This window comes from Pan troglodytes, chromosome 12 (genome assembly GCF_028858775.2).
Source record: "Pan troglodytes isolate AG18354 chromosome 12, NHGRI_mPanTro3-v2.0_pri, whole genome shotgun sequence".
NCBI classification, from domain to species: domain Eukaryota; kingdom Metazoa; phylum Chordata; class Mammalia; order Primates; family Hominidae; genus Pan; species Pan troglodytes.
In genome coordinates, this window is record NC_072410.2 from 11,202,940 (window position 1) to 11,221,001 (window position 18,062).

Below are 18,062 nucleotides of genomic sequence, written 5' to 3' on the forward strand. Positions count from 1 at the left end.
GTAAAATGGACTAATCAGCAGGATGTGGGTGGGGACAAATAAGGGAATAAAAGCTGGCCACCCCCAGCCAGCAGTGGCAACCCACTTGAGTCCCCTTCCACACAGTAGAAGCTTTGTTCTTTCACTCTTCACAATAAATCTTGCTGCTGCTCACTCTTTGGGTCCATGCCACCTTTAAGAGCTGTAACACTCACTGCAAAGGTCCGCGGCTTCATTCTTGAAGTCAGTGAGACCAAGAACCCACCAGAAGGAACCAACTCTGGACATATCCTGACCTCAGGTGATCCACCCGCCTTGGCCTCCCAAACTGCTGGGATTACAGGCGTGAGCCACCACACCCAGTCAGCAGTGTAGAATATTTTAAACATTTCTCCAGTCAGAACTCATTTCTTCCCTGAAGCTCTAGCAGGCTGCTCACATCACTGTGTGATGCCTATGTTATTACAGCCTATCTCCCTTTGTGCTATCGATCTCCATGAGAACTGGGGGTCATGTCTCATCATCTGCCTGTCTGCCCTGCACAGCTCCAGAGACGATGTCTGCCCTGGGCAGAGTGGCACTATGGGTCCAGCACCCAAGCCCTCCTGGAGAAGCATGTTTAAATACATTGATATTGGGCCATCGCAGTATCAAATACACTGATAATAGTCTTGGGCTGCTCTAGCAGGAGCAGGAGCTATTTATTCCAGGCAGCAAAGAAAAGATCTGAATAAAAGCTTGATTTTTCTGTTTGTCTATGCACTTTGTGTCTTCCACCTTATCTGTGGCTACTAAGCAACAAAATAGGAAACTACATTCCTTTTTATCTTTTTAACACTTGAAAGTTATTTTCCATCATTGAAAATACACTTGTATTTTTTTGCAAATGGAAACTATTCATCGGTCAGTAAAATGCTGTGTACTTGTTTCCCTTACTTGTTATTTTGTTCAAAAGGATATAAGATTACAGCAGAACTTTTGCCAGGCACAGATAAGCTGATTCTAAAGTTTCAGTGGAAGGGCAATGAAACCAGAATAGTTAAAACAATTCTGAAAAAGTAGAACAAAGTAGGAAGAATCACACTGGGTGATTTTAAGATTTATAACAAGCTTCAGTAATCAAGACAATGTGGTAGGGGCAAAGGATGGGCACAGAGTTTAATGAAACAGAACAGAGGACTCAGAAATGTACAACCAACTGCTTTTAGACAAAGGTACAAGAGCAACTCAATGGATTAAGGACAGTCTTTTCATGGATTAAGGATAGTCTTTTGCTATTGGTCATCTATACGCAAAAAAAGCAAACCTTAAACTAAATCTCAAACCCTATACAAAAAATAACTCAGAATTGGTCATATACTTAAATGTAAAATGTAAAAGAACACAATCTTTAGAAAAGAAATAGGAGAAAATCTTTTTACTAGGGGTTATGCAAAGAGTTCTTAGACATGAGAGCAAAAGCATGATTCATTAAAAAAAACTGATAAATTGGGCTTTATCAAAATTGAACTATTTTTGCCCATGTTAAGAGGATGACAAGCCACAAACTTGGAAAACAGTCTCTGGAAACCACATATCCAACAAAAGAACTGTATTTAGAACATATAAAGAATTCTCAAAATATGACAAGAAAATCAACAACTCAATTAAAAAATAAACAAAATACTTGAACAGCAGACACTCATCAAAGCGGATGTAAGGATGGCAAATAAGCACATGGCAAGATGCTCAACATCATTAGTCATTCGGGAAATGCAAATAAAAACCATGATGAGATATCACTCTACATCAATCAGGACAGCTATAAGGAAAAAACCAGAAAAGCCAGCAACAATATTAAGTCCTAATAAGAATGGGGAGCACTGCATTTCTCACACACTGCTGGTGAGAATGTAAAATGGAATGGCCTCTCTGGAAAAGAGTTCTTATAAGGTTAAATATGCACTTACCATATGACCCAGCATCCTACTCTTGGGCATTTACTTTAGAAAAATGAAGACTTCATCCACAAATCTGTACATGAATTTTATAGCAGTCTCATTCATGATTGCTAAAACCTAGAAACAACCCATAAGTCCCTAAACAGGTGAAAAGATAAACTGTGGTAGAAGCATACAATGGAATACTACACAGCAATAAAGAAGGAATGAACTATTGATATACACAGCTTGGTTGGATCTCAAAGACATAATGCTGAGTGAAGGAAGCCAGTCTCAAAAGGTTATAAAATGGCTGGGTGCAGTGGCTCACACCTGTAATCCCAGCATTTTGGGAGGCCAAGGCGGGTGGATCATTTAAGGTCAGAAGTTTGAGACCAGCCTGACCAACATGGTGAAACCCCGTCTCTAGTACAAATACAAAAAAAAATTAGCCAGGCATGGTGGCAGGCGCCTGTAGTCCCAGCTACTCAGGAGGCTAAGGCAGGAGAATCGCTAGAACCCGGGAGGCATAGGTGGCAGTGAGCCAAGATTGCGCCCCTGCACTCCAGCCTGGGTGACAGAGTGAGACTCTGTCTCAAAAAGAAAAAAAAAAAAGGTTATAAACGTATGACTCCATTTATGTAACATTCTTGAATAGACAAAACTATTTGGGCCACCAAATAGCCCTGTGTATTTTTAATCTTTTTGCTACAAAATGCACTCTTGTACAATAACATGAAATTTCCACACCCCCAAGAAATTATTAGAAAAATTATACAACATAACAGCTAGGCACGGTGGCTCACGCCTGTCATCCCAGCACTTCGGGAGGCCAAGGCGGGCTGATCACTTGAGGTCGGGAGTTTGAGACCAGCCTGACCAACATGGAGAAACCCTGTCTCTACTAAAAATACAAAATTAGCCAGGCATGGCCGGGCACGGTGGCTCATGCCTGTAATCCCAGCACTTTGGGAGGCCGAAGTGGGCGGATCACAAGGTCAGGAGATCGAGACCATCCTGGCTAAAACAGTGAAACCCCGTCTCTACTAAAAATACAAAAAATTAGCTGGGTGTGGTGGCGGGCACCTTTAATCCCAGGTACTCGGGAGGCTGAGGCAGGAGAATGGCGTGAACCCGGGAGGCGGAGCTTGCAGTGAGCTGAGATCACGCCACTGCACTCCAGCCTGGGCAGCAGAGCGAGACTCCGTCTCAAAAAAAAAAAAAAAAAAAAAAATTAGCCAGGCATGATGGCGCATGCCTGTAATCCCAGCTACTCAGGAGGCTGAGGCAGGAGAATCACTTGAACCTGGGAGGCGGAGGCTGTGGTGAGCCGAGATTGAGCCATGGCACTCCAGCCTGGACAACAAGAGTGAAATTCCATCCCCCCGCCACCACCCCCCTCCCAAATTATACAACGTACCATAAATTAAATGTGAGTAAAATCACCCATCAACATGAAACAAAACCCACTGAAGATGTGGTGCCGCCACTCACAGGGATGTGTGGGGGCTGCCCTGCTGGAGAGGGGTGCACACAGAATGGGGCAGTCAGAAGAGCATTGAAGGCTCACAGTCTGCAGCCTAGGGGCCAATCCTGCTTTCACCATGGCCCCCTGTGCCTCAGTTTCCTCAGCTTAGATTCCACTAGTAACTACTTTTTAGGGTGGTTGTGCCACTGGTGCATTAATACATACAAAATACAGGCTGGCCTATGCTACATGCTTGAGAAAGGTTAGCCACTGTCATCCCAGGGGCAAGTGTGTATGTAGTGACGTGAAGGCCATGAGAAATGTAGGCACTGAGTGAACAATGAGAGATGAATGTCTGAAATCGCCAACAATTGTACTAAGGTGTTGGGAATTGTGGGTAATTTTTTATCCTTTTACAGACTTCCTATAATGCAATCATCTTTCTTTTTGGGGGAAAAAGAGGAGGAAAATACTCAGCCCTGTCTATTATATTTTCTGTGTAGGACTAGGCCCCTCACCTCTTTGGAAGAGTCTCGGTGATTTTATAACAGCTGTGTGATGCGGCTGCAGCTTCCTGTCTCTACGGTTAGTACTCATGTTGGTGAAAGACAAGTGCATTCTCATGGAAGAGAACAGGAGTACATGTGGGCATGGGGCCAGGGGGGAACTGGAAAAAAGAAAGGGGGCCACTTTCCTGTCCTGATCACTTAAGCTGTCCCTAGGAAGAAGAGAAAGAGTAAAAGGGGGAAAAAAAGCAAAGCAAAAGTTCCCTCCCCTCCATCACACACAGGCGTAAGATACCAACAACGTCAGCTGGAAGTGGAAGAGGAGGCTCCAGCATGTGCTGACCCTAAATTGGGTCTCACATTTTTGCCTATTTGTTTCAGCTTTCCCAAATTTTAAATAAAGGGCTGTTTCTACAGATGGACCTGTCTCTTGGGATGAGGACTAGTGTTTTTCTAAGCCGACTTCCCCCATGAAGGCCCTCAGTTGTCGTTCTTGTCATCATGGTTCACTGTAACTCTATCAGTCACCTGTGACCTGTGGTTATTAAGTTCATAAGTTACAGGAGGTCGGGGCACTTCAGTCTGAGGTTCCGCCTCTCTCTAGTTTCTCCATGCTGGAAGGATTCAGGGCAGGGGTTGCTGCCCCTCTTAGGGGCACTGCTGAGGCAAGCAAGCTGGCCTACCAATTCCCAACACATCTTCTGATCCTGAGGATGGATAGGCTCATGACAAAGAGAAGATGAATGGAGGGAGCATGTTCACCCTCAGTGAACAACTAGAAAGCAACTCCATGCAGCCTCCACCGGGGAACTGAAAGGCACCCTGCATCCAGAGATGTTATAATGAACAAGCCAAGAAGAGGGGACTCCAAAAACAAGAAGCTTCTCTGACAGCACATGGGGCCCAAACATCTTTTAGAAGGAATGTGGCTTCCCTGACATGAAGATGCTCAATGGCTGGGTGTGGGGGGTGGGGGGGAAGTGAATGCACATTTCTCTGTGTGGCTTCCCTGACATGAGGATGCTCAGTGACTGATGTGGGGGGCGGGGGGAAGGGAATGCACATTTCTCTGCACAATCCCTCCTTCTAAACGGCAGACCCCGCAGCATATGGGGCTTCATATTCCAATCACCATCTCTGATCTATCTGCCAACATTCTCCAGGTTACTGAAACGAAGAAGTCCTGGCCCTGCCACCATGAGGTTCTGCATCTGTGCATGGACACCACACCCCCGCAGTCTAGTTACCTTGCACACTTCCTGCCCCTATGCCCCCACTGGGCTCTGCCTGGCCCACTGGGCATTTGAGCCCCTGTGCTCCTGGTGCCCATAGCTCCCTCACTGTGAATAACCAATTGTCTGTCTCCTGTTCTCCTCTCACTCACCACCAGCAGGTCAGCTCCATGGGGCAGGAACCACATCTGTCATGTTCCCTCCAGTGTCCCCAGAGCTCAGTGCCCACCTTAGAGTCAGCACTTGTTCACAGAGTGAACTAATGAACTTAATAAACCTTGTTTTTTTTATTTTTTTCAGATGGAGTCTCACTCTGTCGCCCAGGCTGGATTGCAGTGGCGTGATCTTGGCTCACTGCAACCTCAGCCTTCCTAGTTCAAATGATTCTCCTGCTTCAGCCTCCCAAGTAGCTGGGATTACTGGTGCCTGCCACCACACCTGGCTAATTTTTGTATTTTTTCATGAGAGATGGGGTTTCACCATGTTGGTCAGGCTGGTCTCGAACTGACCTCAAGTGATTCCCCCGCCTCAGCCTCCCAATGTGCTGGGATTACAGGCGTGAGCCACCGCACCTGGGCAGAACTTAATAAACCTCCTTTGGTTAATAGTTTGTGAGTGAGTCCCATGGCACTGCTTCACTTGGAAAAGTGACCTGGCTGACCCTAGGCCACTGTCACCCCAGGTTTGTAGATACAGGGGAGTGTGCAGAACTCCACCACACTGGTGCTGCATGGGACATTTTCCCCTGTGTTTTGTCTGCAGAGCCAGTGGGAGTGAGTTTTCATGGTCCCTAAGAACTAATTTCCTTGCACTTTCATCCTGTGGACTCATCAGACCATCAAGCAAGAGCAGCAAGAATTCTTTCCTGGAGCCATCGCTGATGCAGTGAAGGAAGCAGTTGTTCCCAATTGCATACTGCACTCAGCGGTCCTCATACTGATGGCAGCTAAAGGGACAAAGGTGGGGTGTGTCCGAGAATGCCAAGGTGTAGACTGGGTGGTTCGGTTCCTTCCCAGGACCTGTGATTTCTTACAGCTGTGATTAAGGGCAGTGATGATCTGGAGTGACTTTTGCCTTTTGCCCAGTCAGAGAATGACTGTTGACAGAGGCCAGCCACACCCTGTTCCCACATGTGTCCCAACCAGAACCCCACAGGATCGCTGCCTTTTGCAACAGAGAAGATGCGTGCAAGGCAGGAAGGGGCGTCCTGCTTAGCTGGGCATGTAGTCAGGACACACACTGCCTGCTCGCAGTCCACCGTTTGTCCACAAAACATAACAGGAGGATACTGTTTTTGTTTCAGATAAGGAGGCCTAGGAAATGAAAGATACAATGTCTCCAGTGGCTATGATTCCTTAACGCTACAGCCCTCGAAGTCAATACTGAAAATTCACCCTGAAGAAAGGCAAGCGTCTCCGTGGTCCTAAATTTCCTAGATGATCCGTAACTGCCTCTACAGCTACATCCCACATTCCCAGGGCTTCACAGTGCTCATGGTGGGTAAGTCAACATAGGGAGTAAAATGTTACAAACAGTTTTCAGAATGTCAGGTGTGCAGTCTTCTTGGGTCACCAACACTTCTTCAAAGGTTGAAATCCAGAATGAGCTCTGTAAAATTTCTTTTAGGAGAGCCACCTTCAATGGCCTTCCCATAGTCTGCAAGCTCTGCGGAGTATGTGGCTATGAGGGGTGTGAAGTGCAGAACCAGGAGCCTGGGCCACCCAACTCAAGTCGGTAAGGCTTTGTCCATAAGACTGTGCACACAGCCACTTACCCCACCATAAAGCAGGATAATAATACCTGGAGCAGGCCTGCTGTGAGGATAGACCCCACATTTCAACCCTGGACACACAGGAAGCACTGAACAAAAGTCAACGTCCTCTCCTTCCTGGCTTCACTTTCAAGATTAGATGATTTGGTTGTCCTGGCTAAGTCACATAAGCCCTGAGAAGCGTTCAGGGGTAACACAAGGAGATCATTACCTTTGGTCCTGTCTCCAATCGGGAATAAAGTAAGTAAGTATGCAGGTCCCCGTATTTCATGAAGGGTAAAATTACCATGGGCTTTGGGATGCCTTGAGAGCTCATTTCTATACACACACCTGAAATTACAAACACAGCATCAATTACAAAGAGTCCTTGTTACTGTGACCAGAAAAGCCCTGGTGGACCACTGGACAAACTGAAGCCATGTGTTACCAAGTTAATGGTTTGAAAAAACCAAGAGCGCCTAACTCACACTCTTCTAGAAAATGGAACACACACAGGGTCCACTACTGGTATTTTTTTTCCCCCTTTCAGATTAATGAGGGCATGAGGGCTGTCACAAATTAAACTGTAACAAGTATAGCCATCTAGAAACCTAGGAATTTGTTAAACTGAGTCTGAGGGGTAGTGACCCCATAAGATTTTTGTTTCAGATAAGGAGGCCTAGGAAATGAAAGACACAATGTCCCCAGTGGCTATGATTCCTTAACGCTACAACCCTCAAAGTCAATACTGAACTAGTATTGAACTAGGGCGAACTAGTTTCAGGTGATAGATATTTAATCACGTGAAGAAGTCCACTGCAAATGCTTAAACTATTACAATAATTTTGAAGGGCTATAGGTAAAATTCACATCCCTAAATTTTAACAGTTTTGCAAAGGAGAAGCTACAATATCATTTATCATGGAATCTGAGAGCCAGAGGCTGTCACCTGATCCCATGCTTGCAAAGCTCCTGCACTCTGTGGTGTGATCACAAAGTGCAATTGTTCTCATAGTCGGCTGAAGCCAATAGCAGTGAATGAATAACAGTAGCTCATTTGACATAATACTGTATACAAACATTGATTTTCACATCTCTCTGCAGTGTCAATCATATAAAACTTTGAAAGATCCCAAAAGAATTTAGCATGTATCCAGTCACAGGATGGCAAAACAAAAACAAAACACCAAGGTCAGCAGAAAATTCAATTATTTCCAGGTTACTCTTCTCTCTTGGGACAGAGCCACTTACAGAGCATCCACTCCATACTTAATCTCCTGTTTTGTAATTTTTGGCCAATGGAGCTGCAAAGCCAAATTACGTTAAATCATGTTCTATGGAACTGTTAAATCATATTCCATGAAATCATCAATGTATCATGATCTTAAGAAATCAGTACTTTCAAAGAGGTTAATAAATTATTTCTCAAAGATAAACCTACGGAATTTGCCTACTTTTTCAACCTTTATCCCACTGCTATCTAACTCATGCATAACCTTAAATTAATAAAAATTATAACACAACCACCTCTGTGTCTTGCCTTTGAGTAACTGAGGACAATTTAATTCACACTCCTCTAGAATTCTGTGGAAAACTCAAATCATTCCTGAGCCCATCAGTGTCCAGAAAATGCAAACTCATTATTACTATTAGCCTCAGAAAACATCATTATGAAGAAAAGTCTGGGTGAAACCCTCAATGTTATAAGTTATGTTGGGGTTATACAAAGTGTAAACTTATCTACACCAGAGATTTTTTCCTTTGGCACAGAGCAGATCAGCAGAGCCCTCTTGGCCACCCACTCCCGCATTTCTCGGAAGTACCTAGAAGTCGAATGACATTTGGGTGGCTAAAGTCTTTCATGCACGCTGCCTCACTGAGAAACTCCTCGATCTCCCGCTGCGAAAAGTTGTCCACTAAAGGAGAAAATAGGAAAGGTTAAGTATGGATAATTTACTCAATTAAGGGGAGTGGGTGGGCAACAGCAGTTCTGTTCTCTAAAACCCAGGTCAGGAAGAGATGAAACTATAGAGACAGGAAACAGATGAGTGGTTGTCAGGGGCTAGTAGGGCTAGGGGAGATAAGAGGGGGGCAAACAGGCAAAGCACAGGGGACTTTTGGGGCCAAGAAATAATTCTGTATGATACTATAATGATGGATGCATGACACTACACATTTGTCAAAACCCACAGAGCTGTATAACACCAAGAGTGAACCCTAATGTAAAATATGGACTCTGGTTAATAATAATGTATCAGTATGGGTTCATCAATTGCAAAAAATGCAGCTCACTAATAAAAGACATTAATAATAGGAGAAATTATGTGTGTCAGGAGGGGACCTATGAGCATTCTCTGTACTTTCTGCCCCATTTTTCTGCAAACCTGAAACTGCTCTACAAAGTTAAAGTCTAATGGTAAAGAAAAAAAATTCCAAAAAAAAACCCCCAACACCAAAACAAAGAACAATTCTAACTGATCTGTTGCAATTATATTTGCTTTTTTTAAAAAAAGAAAGAACCCCACACCTCTCTGTTTCTATTGTTGTATGTCCTGCAAGTCTGGTTGCTCAACCACGCCTTGTGAGTTGGATGCATTTTCATACCAAATTTTTTGAATTAAACTGGCTTGAGAGACATTTAAAATTCTGTATTATGCTAAGTGAAACAAGCCTGTCACAAAAGGATGAATACTCTATGATTCCACTTACATGAAGTACCTAGAGAGTCAAAATCAGAGACAGAAAATAGAATAGTGCTTGCCAGGGCTGGGGAGAGAGGGTAGTGGGGAGTCATTGTTCGGTAGGTGTAGAGGTTCAGTTTTGCAAGACGAAAAGTCTTGGGGCCGGGCGCAGTGGCTCACGCCTGTAATCCCAGCACTTTGGGAGGCCGAGGTGGGTGGATCACGAGGTCAGGAGATCGAGACCATCCTGGCTAACAAGGTGAAATCCCGTCTCTACTAAAAATACAAAAAATTAGCCGGGCGTGGTGGCGGGCGCCTGTAGTTCCAGCTACTTGTGAGGCTGAGGCAAGAGAATGGCCTGAACCTGGGAGGCGGAGCTTGCAGTGAGCTGAGATCGTGCTACCGCACTCCAGCCTGGGTGACAGAGCGAGACTCCATCTCAAAAAAAAAAAAAAAAAGAAAAGTTTTGGAGATGGATGGTAGTGATGGTTGTATAACATTATGAATATGGTTCTTAATACCACTGAATTATACACTTAAAATGGTTAAGATGGTAAATTTTATATTATGTATATGTTGCCACAATTAAAAACAAACAAATAAAACAAAAAGTCTGGCTTGCCTTAGGGAATTTGCGTTAACAGTGTAAAACTACTGATTAAAATCATGCATGAGGGCATCTAATGCAGTGTCTATACCATCCTATGGGCTTAATATATATTAATCTTCTTTCTACTGAAGGAAATTTAGAAAAATTAAAAAATTTTTCTAATTAAAAGAAAATCTATACATCTGCAAAAATTTGCCCTCACCTATTCCTTTTGCTGCAAACAACCAGGTGGGGGAATAGAGGGGTAGGGCTCTGCCTGCAGACTACTCCCCAGGGGTCCAACCTGCAGGTAAATGTAGCTGAGCCTGGGGATTTTGAAGCTAGAGATTATACTCTCAATCTTTGACAATTAGCAGGGGTGTAATCCCTATGCAACTTACCCTAATGAAATTAAATAACTGCAGAGTCAAGCCAGAGAAAAAGTGGGCTCCAGGCCCAGCTCCTCCCACCAGGCCTCCTAATATACCTGCCTTATATCCCCAATAGGGATTATGGAAGGACTCCCCACAGATGCACTGTGAGGCTCAGATAAAATCATACAAGAGGCAGGAACGGTGCAGAATATGGCTCAGTGCTTGGTTCAGCTCCAGTGAGTATTCTAACTTCAGGGTGTTTTAGTTTCTGGGGGCTAGTTCCTGAACCTCCTTTTTAGTTATGTTCATTTTCTCTTCCTGTTGTCCTGATGAAATACAGGAATAACTGCAATGTCCTTTGGCTAACAGTGAGTATTGCATAAATATTAGTCATTATGGTCTACTTAAAAAGAAAAAGTACCGGTTCATGTGACTTGTTGGTTATTGTGGTTCCTTTTTATAACTGAATTAAGCTTCAGCCTCCAGGCCAGGCGTGGTAGCTCACAGCTGTAATCCCAGCACTTTGGGAGGCCGAGGTGGGCGGATTACTTGAGGCCAAGAGTTCAAGACCAGCCTGGCCAACATGGTGAAACCCCATCTCTACAAAAAAATACAAAAATTAGCCAGGCATGGCGGCGCATGCCTGTAATCCCAGCTACTCGGGAGGCTGAGGCAGGAGAATTGCTCGAACCCAGAGGCAGAGGTTGCAGTGAGCTGAGTTCATGCCACTGCACTCCAGTCTGGGTGACACAGCAATACTCTGTCTCAAAAAGAAAAAAATAAATAAACTTCAGCCTTTTCATTTAAGAGTCTCAGTACATGCTTATAATCTAACTTATGCTTTAATGTCCAGTAAATAGTGGATTTAAATTTTAGGAAGAATCCAATTTTACTTTTATTCCCTGATCAAAAATAGTATTGAATAGGTACAAGGGGTTAATAAGGAAGCAACATCAAGAATATTGACAAACTGAGCACCAAATAATCTCCATCCATGATTCATGATGAAGACTGGGTGAAATGCCACGTGACCACGACTTATTTTCTAAGTTCCCCAGTGATAGGCCATGCCCAGCCAGACACCTATAGAATCAAACTTATACAGCTGTGTGGCCCCAGCTCCAGAAATGCACTTCCTGGAAGAAGGACATGGAGAGGAAATGCTGCCTTGCTCTGCCAGTGAAATCTGGTCATCTTATGGTAATGAAGAAGCCCAGCACAACCTGCCCCCTTTCTAGCTATTTCAATTAGACAAGTCAGCAAGTCACTATAGTTTCCTTAACTATATAGATTTTAAGCTGGGTGAGGTGGCTTATGCCTGTAATCCCAGAACTTTGGGAGGCCAAGGCAGGTGGATCATTTGAGGTCAGGAGTTCGAAACCAGCCTGGCCAACATGGAGAAACCCCATCTTCTCTACCAAAAATTCAAAAATTTAGCCAGGCATGTTGGTGGGTGCCTGTAATCCCAGCTACTCAGGAGACTGAGGCGGGAGAATCACCTGAACCCAGGAGGTGCAGGCTGCAGTGAGCCAAGATGGCGCCACTGCATGCCAGCCTGTGTGACACAGTGAGACTCCATCTCATTTAAAAAAAAAAAAAAAAAGTATTTGAGAGGGCCTAGACTGCATAGATTTTAGAGTGTCCTAACTGGCATCTACCACTATTTTTGTCAACACTGTAATTTGTTCTCCTCCACACTGACATCAAAGTGAACTTTCTGGAATTTAACCTGCTCTATTCTTCATTTGGTTAAGACTCTTTTTTTTTTTGAGACGGAGTCTCACTCTGTCACCCAGGCTGGAATGCAGTGGTGTGATCTCGGCTCAATGCAACTTCCGCCTCCCGAGTTCAAGTGATTCTCCTGCCTCAGTCACCTGGGATTACAGGTGTGTGTCACCACGCCCGGCTAATTTTTGTATTTTTAGTGGAGACGGGGTTTCACCAAGTTGGTCAGGCTGGTCTCAAACTCCTGACCTTGTGATCTGCCCGCCTCAGCCTCCCAAAGTGCTGGGATTACAGGCGTGAGCCACCGTGCCCGGCTGGTTAAGACTCTTAACAGCGCTCTACTCCTTGCAGGATAAAGCAGGTTCTTGGCTATGACTTACAAGACTCTCCCTGCCCCACTGCTGGCTCTCTTCCCAGCTTGCTTGGAAGTTCTAGCTTATGATAGCAACTCTTCATATGCCTTGACCAAATATTTCTCCTCTTTCTGGGGAACTTACTTGCCAGGCAGCCCGCAGCTTCCTCAGGGCCATGCAATCATCCTCAAATGAGGAAGTGGCCCCACCACACTAGACAGGCCGGCCAGAACAACCCCTGGGGTCAGATGTTGCTATTAGATCACCCCTGCCTCAGCAATTGATGCTCTACTTTGGAGTTGTTAGCTCTACTAGATGAGAGTGAGAGAAAGAGAGACAGTGAGAGGAGGAGAGAGAGCAAGACAGACAGTATGTATGCATAGGCATGCAGGAGTTAGTAAAAATAAAAAATGTTATTGCCTTGAGTATAAAGAATATGTAATGCATGCATGAAGAGCTCATTAAAGTAAGTCCCCCTTGGTGACCAGTGTTCCACATTGCCTTCTGGCCCACTGGCAACTGAGATTGTGACATATGGCCTCATGGAGCACCCAATACTGAAGCAACTGCCCACCCTAGAAGAATGGGATTCATCACTGATAACTCACACTTCATGGTCTTCACTGCCACTTTCAGAGAGGTCCCATCTTCCTGCTTAAGATTTCCTTCCATTACAGACCCAAACTCTCCTGTGAAGTGAAAGAACACCTGTATGGACACTGTGCAAACTCTTCCCTGACCACATAAATGCTACAGTGCCAGAGCTGCTGGTTTCATGTGGTATGAGAGCAACTCACCCACGGGCAGCCAGGCAGAGCCTGCCCAGGCCACCCACATCGCAAACCAGGGTGATGCGCCACGCTCTAGTCTCCTGCTTGTCACGAGCTTGGGTGGCTTGGGCCTACCTTTGCTCATCACTTTATTAAGCATTATAACCAATCCAAGTCACTTAGAAGAGAACATGAAAAATATTATTGAAGTTTTTAAAGCACAAACTTTTAATACCATTATCATTCATCCTAAGAACAACTTAACAAGTTAAATACATATTTTCATTTTTGTTCCTAATTAGAAAGGTGCCAAGAACAATGAACTTAAGAACTAGAGGAATAAACTTAAAGTACATAGGAAACTAATCAATGAATTACATGCTTTTCAATGAAGAAAGAAAATTAATATTTTTCAAGGACCTGTATGTGCTAGGCATTGAAGAGAATCTTTTCATTTGCCAGATCTGAGTTTCAAAAATCAAGTCTATCATTTTAAATAATAAAATATAACTATCCATAGTATAACTCAGGGTCCTGAGATGCTATTTTATTTAATAAATATATGTTAAAGAATTATTCTAAACTGCTACCTTCTTATCCCACATTTTAAAAGAATTACTTTAAATTGCTTACCTTCACCCAGAATTTTTCCAAGAATTAGAAGATTCCTGTCAATCACAACATCTTCTAGTTTATTTTGTAGTTCCTCACTGACTCCCAAGCTATGTACTGAAAAAGGAGTAACATAGTATGTACAAAAATTGTCAGCGTGTTTTCTTTCACTTGATAATTAAAATGAAATAAAGTCCTGTATAATAAAACATTCCTTATTTATTTATTTATTTATTTATTGAGCCAGAGTCTAGCTCTGTTGCCCAGGCTGGAGTGCAATGGTGCAACCTTGGCTCACTGCAACCTCTGCCTCCTGGGTTCAAGCGATTCTTGTGCCTCAGCCTCCCAAGTAGCTGGGACTGCAGGCACGCACCACCACACCCAGCTAATTTATGTATTTTCAGTAGAGACGGGTTTTATCATCTGGGCCAGGCTGGTCTCGAACTCCTGACCTCAAGTGATCTACCCACCTCGGCCTCCCAAAGTGCTGGGATTACGGGTGTGAACCACCATAGCCGGCCCCTTTTTTCATTTTGTATCTATTATTTCTCTCCCAAAAATGCCAGTGATAAAATTTCATACTTTAGAATGATTAAACTAAGTATAATGAATCCTTCAGGGCAAGGTTAATTCTGAAGAATTACAAAAATCAGAACCACATTTCTCTTTCTGTTGTGTGGTAGCAGCAGCCGGTAATCAGATTCATGTAGGGGTGGTTTGCCTTTGACTTAAAGGGGTAAGGAAGATAAGTCAATAGGTACTTTCTGGTGAATTCTTTACTATTAATATTATACCCTTGACTACAGTATACAAAAGAACCACATGTCCCCTACCCTCCCATGCCATGGACGGAGTCTCACAAACCACAGGAAACATCTAGAGAATAAGCTCTTATTTTACATACTGTATATGAAACCTATTATAACAGCATAGCAAGGGCTAAATTGAGCACTTTGAGGAATTGGAGAAAAAGATTTTTCTATAATAAAATATATAATATAGTAAGGTATATAATAGATGAGTCATGTTGGCAACAAGAGAAATTAACCAGAAGGAGACCAGTTCAACAACTCTTGGCAAATGATTCAGTCTGGACCACAGTTAAGGCATGAACAAGCTCTTGAAAGATCAAAAAAATGTGGATAACTAGGACACATTAGTTCTCAGAGAAAAAACTTTATCCAGTGGTTCTCCAATAAAGGAAAGAAAGTGGTCTAAATGACACATTTTAACATTTTAAATTAAAAAAAAATTGAGGCTATCTAAAAGTCAAAACTTACAGACTAGAAAGGTAAAGAAATTAATAATATTCTACACCAAGCAAGTTTCTATTTCATAGCAACCTGTATTCTGTCATTCTTATGTATTTTCTTTATTGGGGGCAAACATCCAGAAGCATGAATTTGTTAATATTTGCATGTCCTTTCTATACTTTTTCTGAAATTATTCAGGAACACTAGTGTCTGTTTATTTCCGCTGTTTAAACCAGAAGCCCCCACTCTCTGATTCAGCAAAGCTCAAACCATAATTACCATAAAGCATGTTGGCAAATCATCCTCGGAGTTGGTTGCCAGGAAAACAGGAAATGAGGCTTGAGATTATGTTCGCTAGTTAGAAGTTTTCTTTAAATCCCTGGCCTCTACCCATCTTCTGTCGCCCTAAAAGGTTCCTCTTTTCTGCCACATTTCATGACATTGTGAGTCCTTTTAACCCCAGGTCAAGCTCCTGATTGCAGTAAATTAGCCCACAGAGCTGTGCATGGCAATGTCTGGCTATCTACTTGCTGCTTTTAAAGACATTTTGTACATTAAAAATATCCATTCTTCTTCGACATCTTTGGCTTTTGTTAGAAATCTGTCTATTGATCCTTCTTTGTTCTCAACTATTTTAACTTTTGCCAAAAAGGGAAATGAAAGTCAACTTACAGGTAAGTTCAATGGCTCGCCGACAGAAGGATTTCTTGGCTATATAATTCACCACTAATTCAGAATCCTCCTCTGTGAATGCATTCCTGGGTGAATGAAAACAAAGATACTTCACTATAAAAACAGGGCTACTGGGGCAGGCACTGATTCCACAAGGATGCTACAGAGCTTCCGCTTTTCAATGGGCTCTTCTACAACAAAAGCTTTCCCCCTAGAAGAAACGTGTTTCTTTCCTTTGATTTATTTTAGACTTACTTGGCAATATTGAAACTACTCTAGCCAGGTACCGCCAAGAACAGAGAATAACAGATAAGCTCCCAGTGGCCAAAGCTCTAACAGTCTGAGCAAGAAACTAAAGTAATACTAGACTATGAGTATAAAATGAATATCCATAAGTCTATACTTATGAAAATATGATTGAACGAATGAATGGAAGAAAAGACACCAATCTCCTGTGGTGAAGAATTCCAAATATTTTATGTAGCTAGTAAGGGGTGGAGGGAGTTAAACCCTCATGCTGTCAATATGGGCTATGCATAGTGACTTGCTTCCAAAGAACAGTAGGGAAAGGGAGAAAAAATAACTTCATGGTAGAGAAACCCAGCAAATACTACTTCAGCCAGGTGATCAATGTCAACACCAACAGTGATAAATCATGTTAATATGCACCCTTGATAAGAAGTGATGACAATGGCACTTTAATTCTGTGCTCCTCCTCTCAATCACCCATAACCCCTGCTCATTATCAGCAAAACATCGAACACATTGCAATAGAGGGGCATCCTACACAACACCCGACTAACACTTCTGAAAACTGGCAAGATCATCAAAGACAAGGAAGGTCTAAGAAATGGCCATAGCCAAGAGGAGCCTAAGGAGATGTGACGACTGACTGTAAAATGTGGCATCCTGGAAGGGATCCCAGAACACTAAAGGGACATTAGGTGAAAATTAAGGAAATCTCAAGAAAGTAGAGATGTTAGTTAATGACAATGGATCAATATTGGCTCATTAACTGTAACAAATGTATTGTACTAATTGTCAGGACCCTGAGCCCAAGCTAAGCCATCATATCCCCTGTGACCTGCACGTATACACCCAGATGGCCTGAAGCAACCGAAGATCCACAAAAGAAGTGAAAATAGCCAGTTCCTGCCTTACCTGATGACATTCCACCATTGTGATTTGTTCCTGCCCCACCCTAACTGATCAATTGACTTTGTGACAATACACCCTCCCTGCCCTTGGGATAATGTACTTTGTGGTATTCCCCCACCCTTGTGAATGTACTTTGTATGATACACCCTCCCTACCCTTGAGAAGGTACTTTGTAATATTCTCCCCACCCTTGAGAATGTAGTTTGCAAGATCCACCCCCTGCCTACAAAAAATTGGTCCTCCAGTGGATATTGGATATTGGATAACTCCACTGCCTATCCCAAACCTATAAGAACTAATGATAATTCCACCACCCTTTGCTGACTCCTTTTTCGGACTCAGCCCACCTGCACCCGGGTGATTAAAAAGCTTTATTGCTCACACAAAACCTGTTGGTGGTCTCTTTACATGGACACGTGTGACACTAATAATGTAAGCTGTTAATAACAGGGGAAACTAGGTATGGAGCATATGAGAAATCTCTGTACTATCTTCTCAATGTTTCTGTAAAATTAAAACTGTTCTGAAAAATAAGGCTGGGATTCATGCCTGTAATCCCAGCACTTTGGGAAGCTGAGGCAGGAGGATCACTTGAGCCCAGGAGTTCAAGACCAGCGAGGGAAACAAAGTGAGATGCCTCATCTCTATAAAAAGTAAGAAAATTAGCCAGACATGGTGGTATGTGACTGTGGTCCCAGCTAATCGGGAGGCTGAGATGGGAGGATCACTTGGGTTCTGGAGGACAAGGCTGCAGTGAGCCATGAATGCACCACTGCACTCCAGCCTGGACGACAGAGCAAGATCATGTCTCAAAAAAATAAATTAATTTTAAAAATAAAAAATGAAGTCTATTTTAATAATCCATTTAGTCACTGTTTTAGACTAATTGGTGGGAAAGTATTATGAATTAGAAAGTCTAGATTACAGATTTAATCTCAAGTTACCTTAGGTACATAGATTATTTTAAAGAGATAACACAATTTTGAAAAAAATACTGATGTACACAAAGCAAAGCACTTAG

General features: G+C 43.1%; 1 protein-coding gene across 3 annotated transcripts in view; it reads right to left on the minus strand.

Moving 5' to 3' along the window:
- MERTK (MER proto-oncogene, tyrosine kinase) overlaps nucleotides 1-18,062 on the minus strand; it is a 146,290-nt gene that overhangs the window by 13,157 nt on the left and 115,071 nt on the right. For all 3 annotated transcript variants that reach the window (XM_515690.8, XM_054678732.2, XM_024354491.3), the window contains 5 exons: nucleotides 15,884-15,969; nucleotides 13,980-14,075; nucleotides 13,185-13,265; nucleotides 8,678-8,770; nucleotides 7,087-7,205 (listed from right to left, as the gene is read on the minus strand). In XM_515690.8, the coding sequence (XP_515690.5) occupies nucleotides 7,087-7,205; nucleotides 8,678-8,770; nucleotides 13,185-13,265; nucleotides 13,980-14,075; nucleotides 15,884-15,969 (475 nt within the window). The remainder of the gene's footprint in view (nucleotides 1-7,086; nucleotides 7,206-8,677; nucleotides 8,771-13,184; nucleotides 13,266-13,979; nucleotides 14,076-15,883; nucleotides 15,970-18,062) is intronic.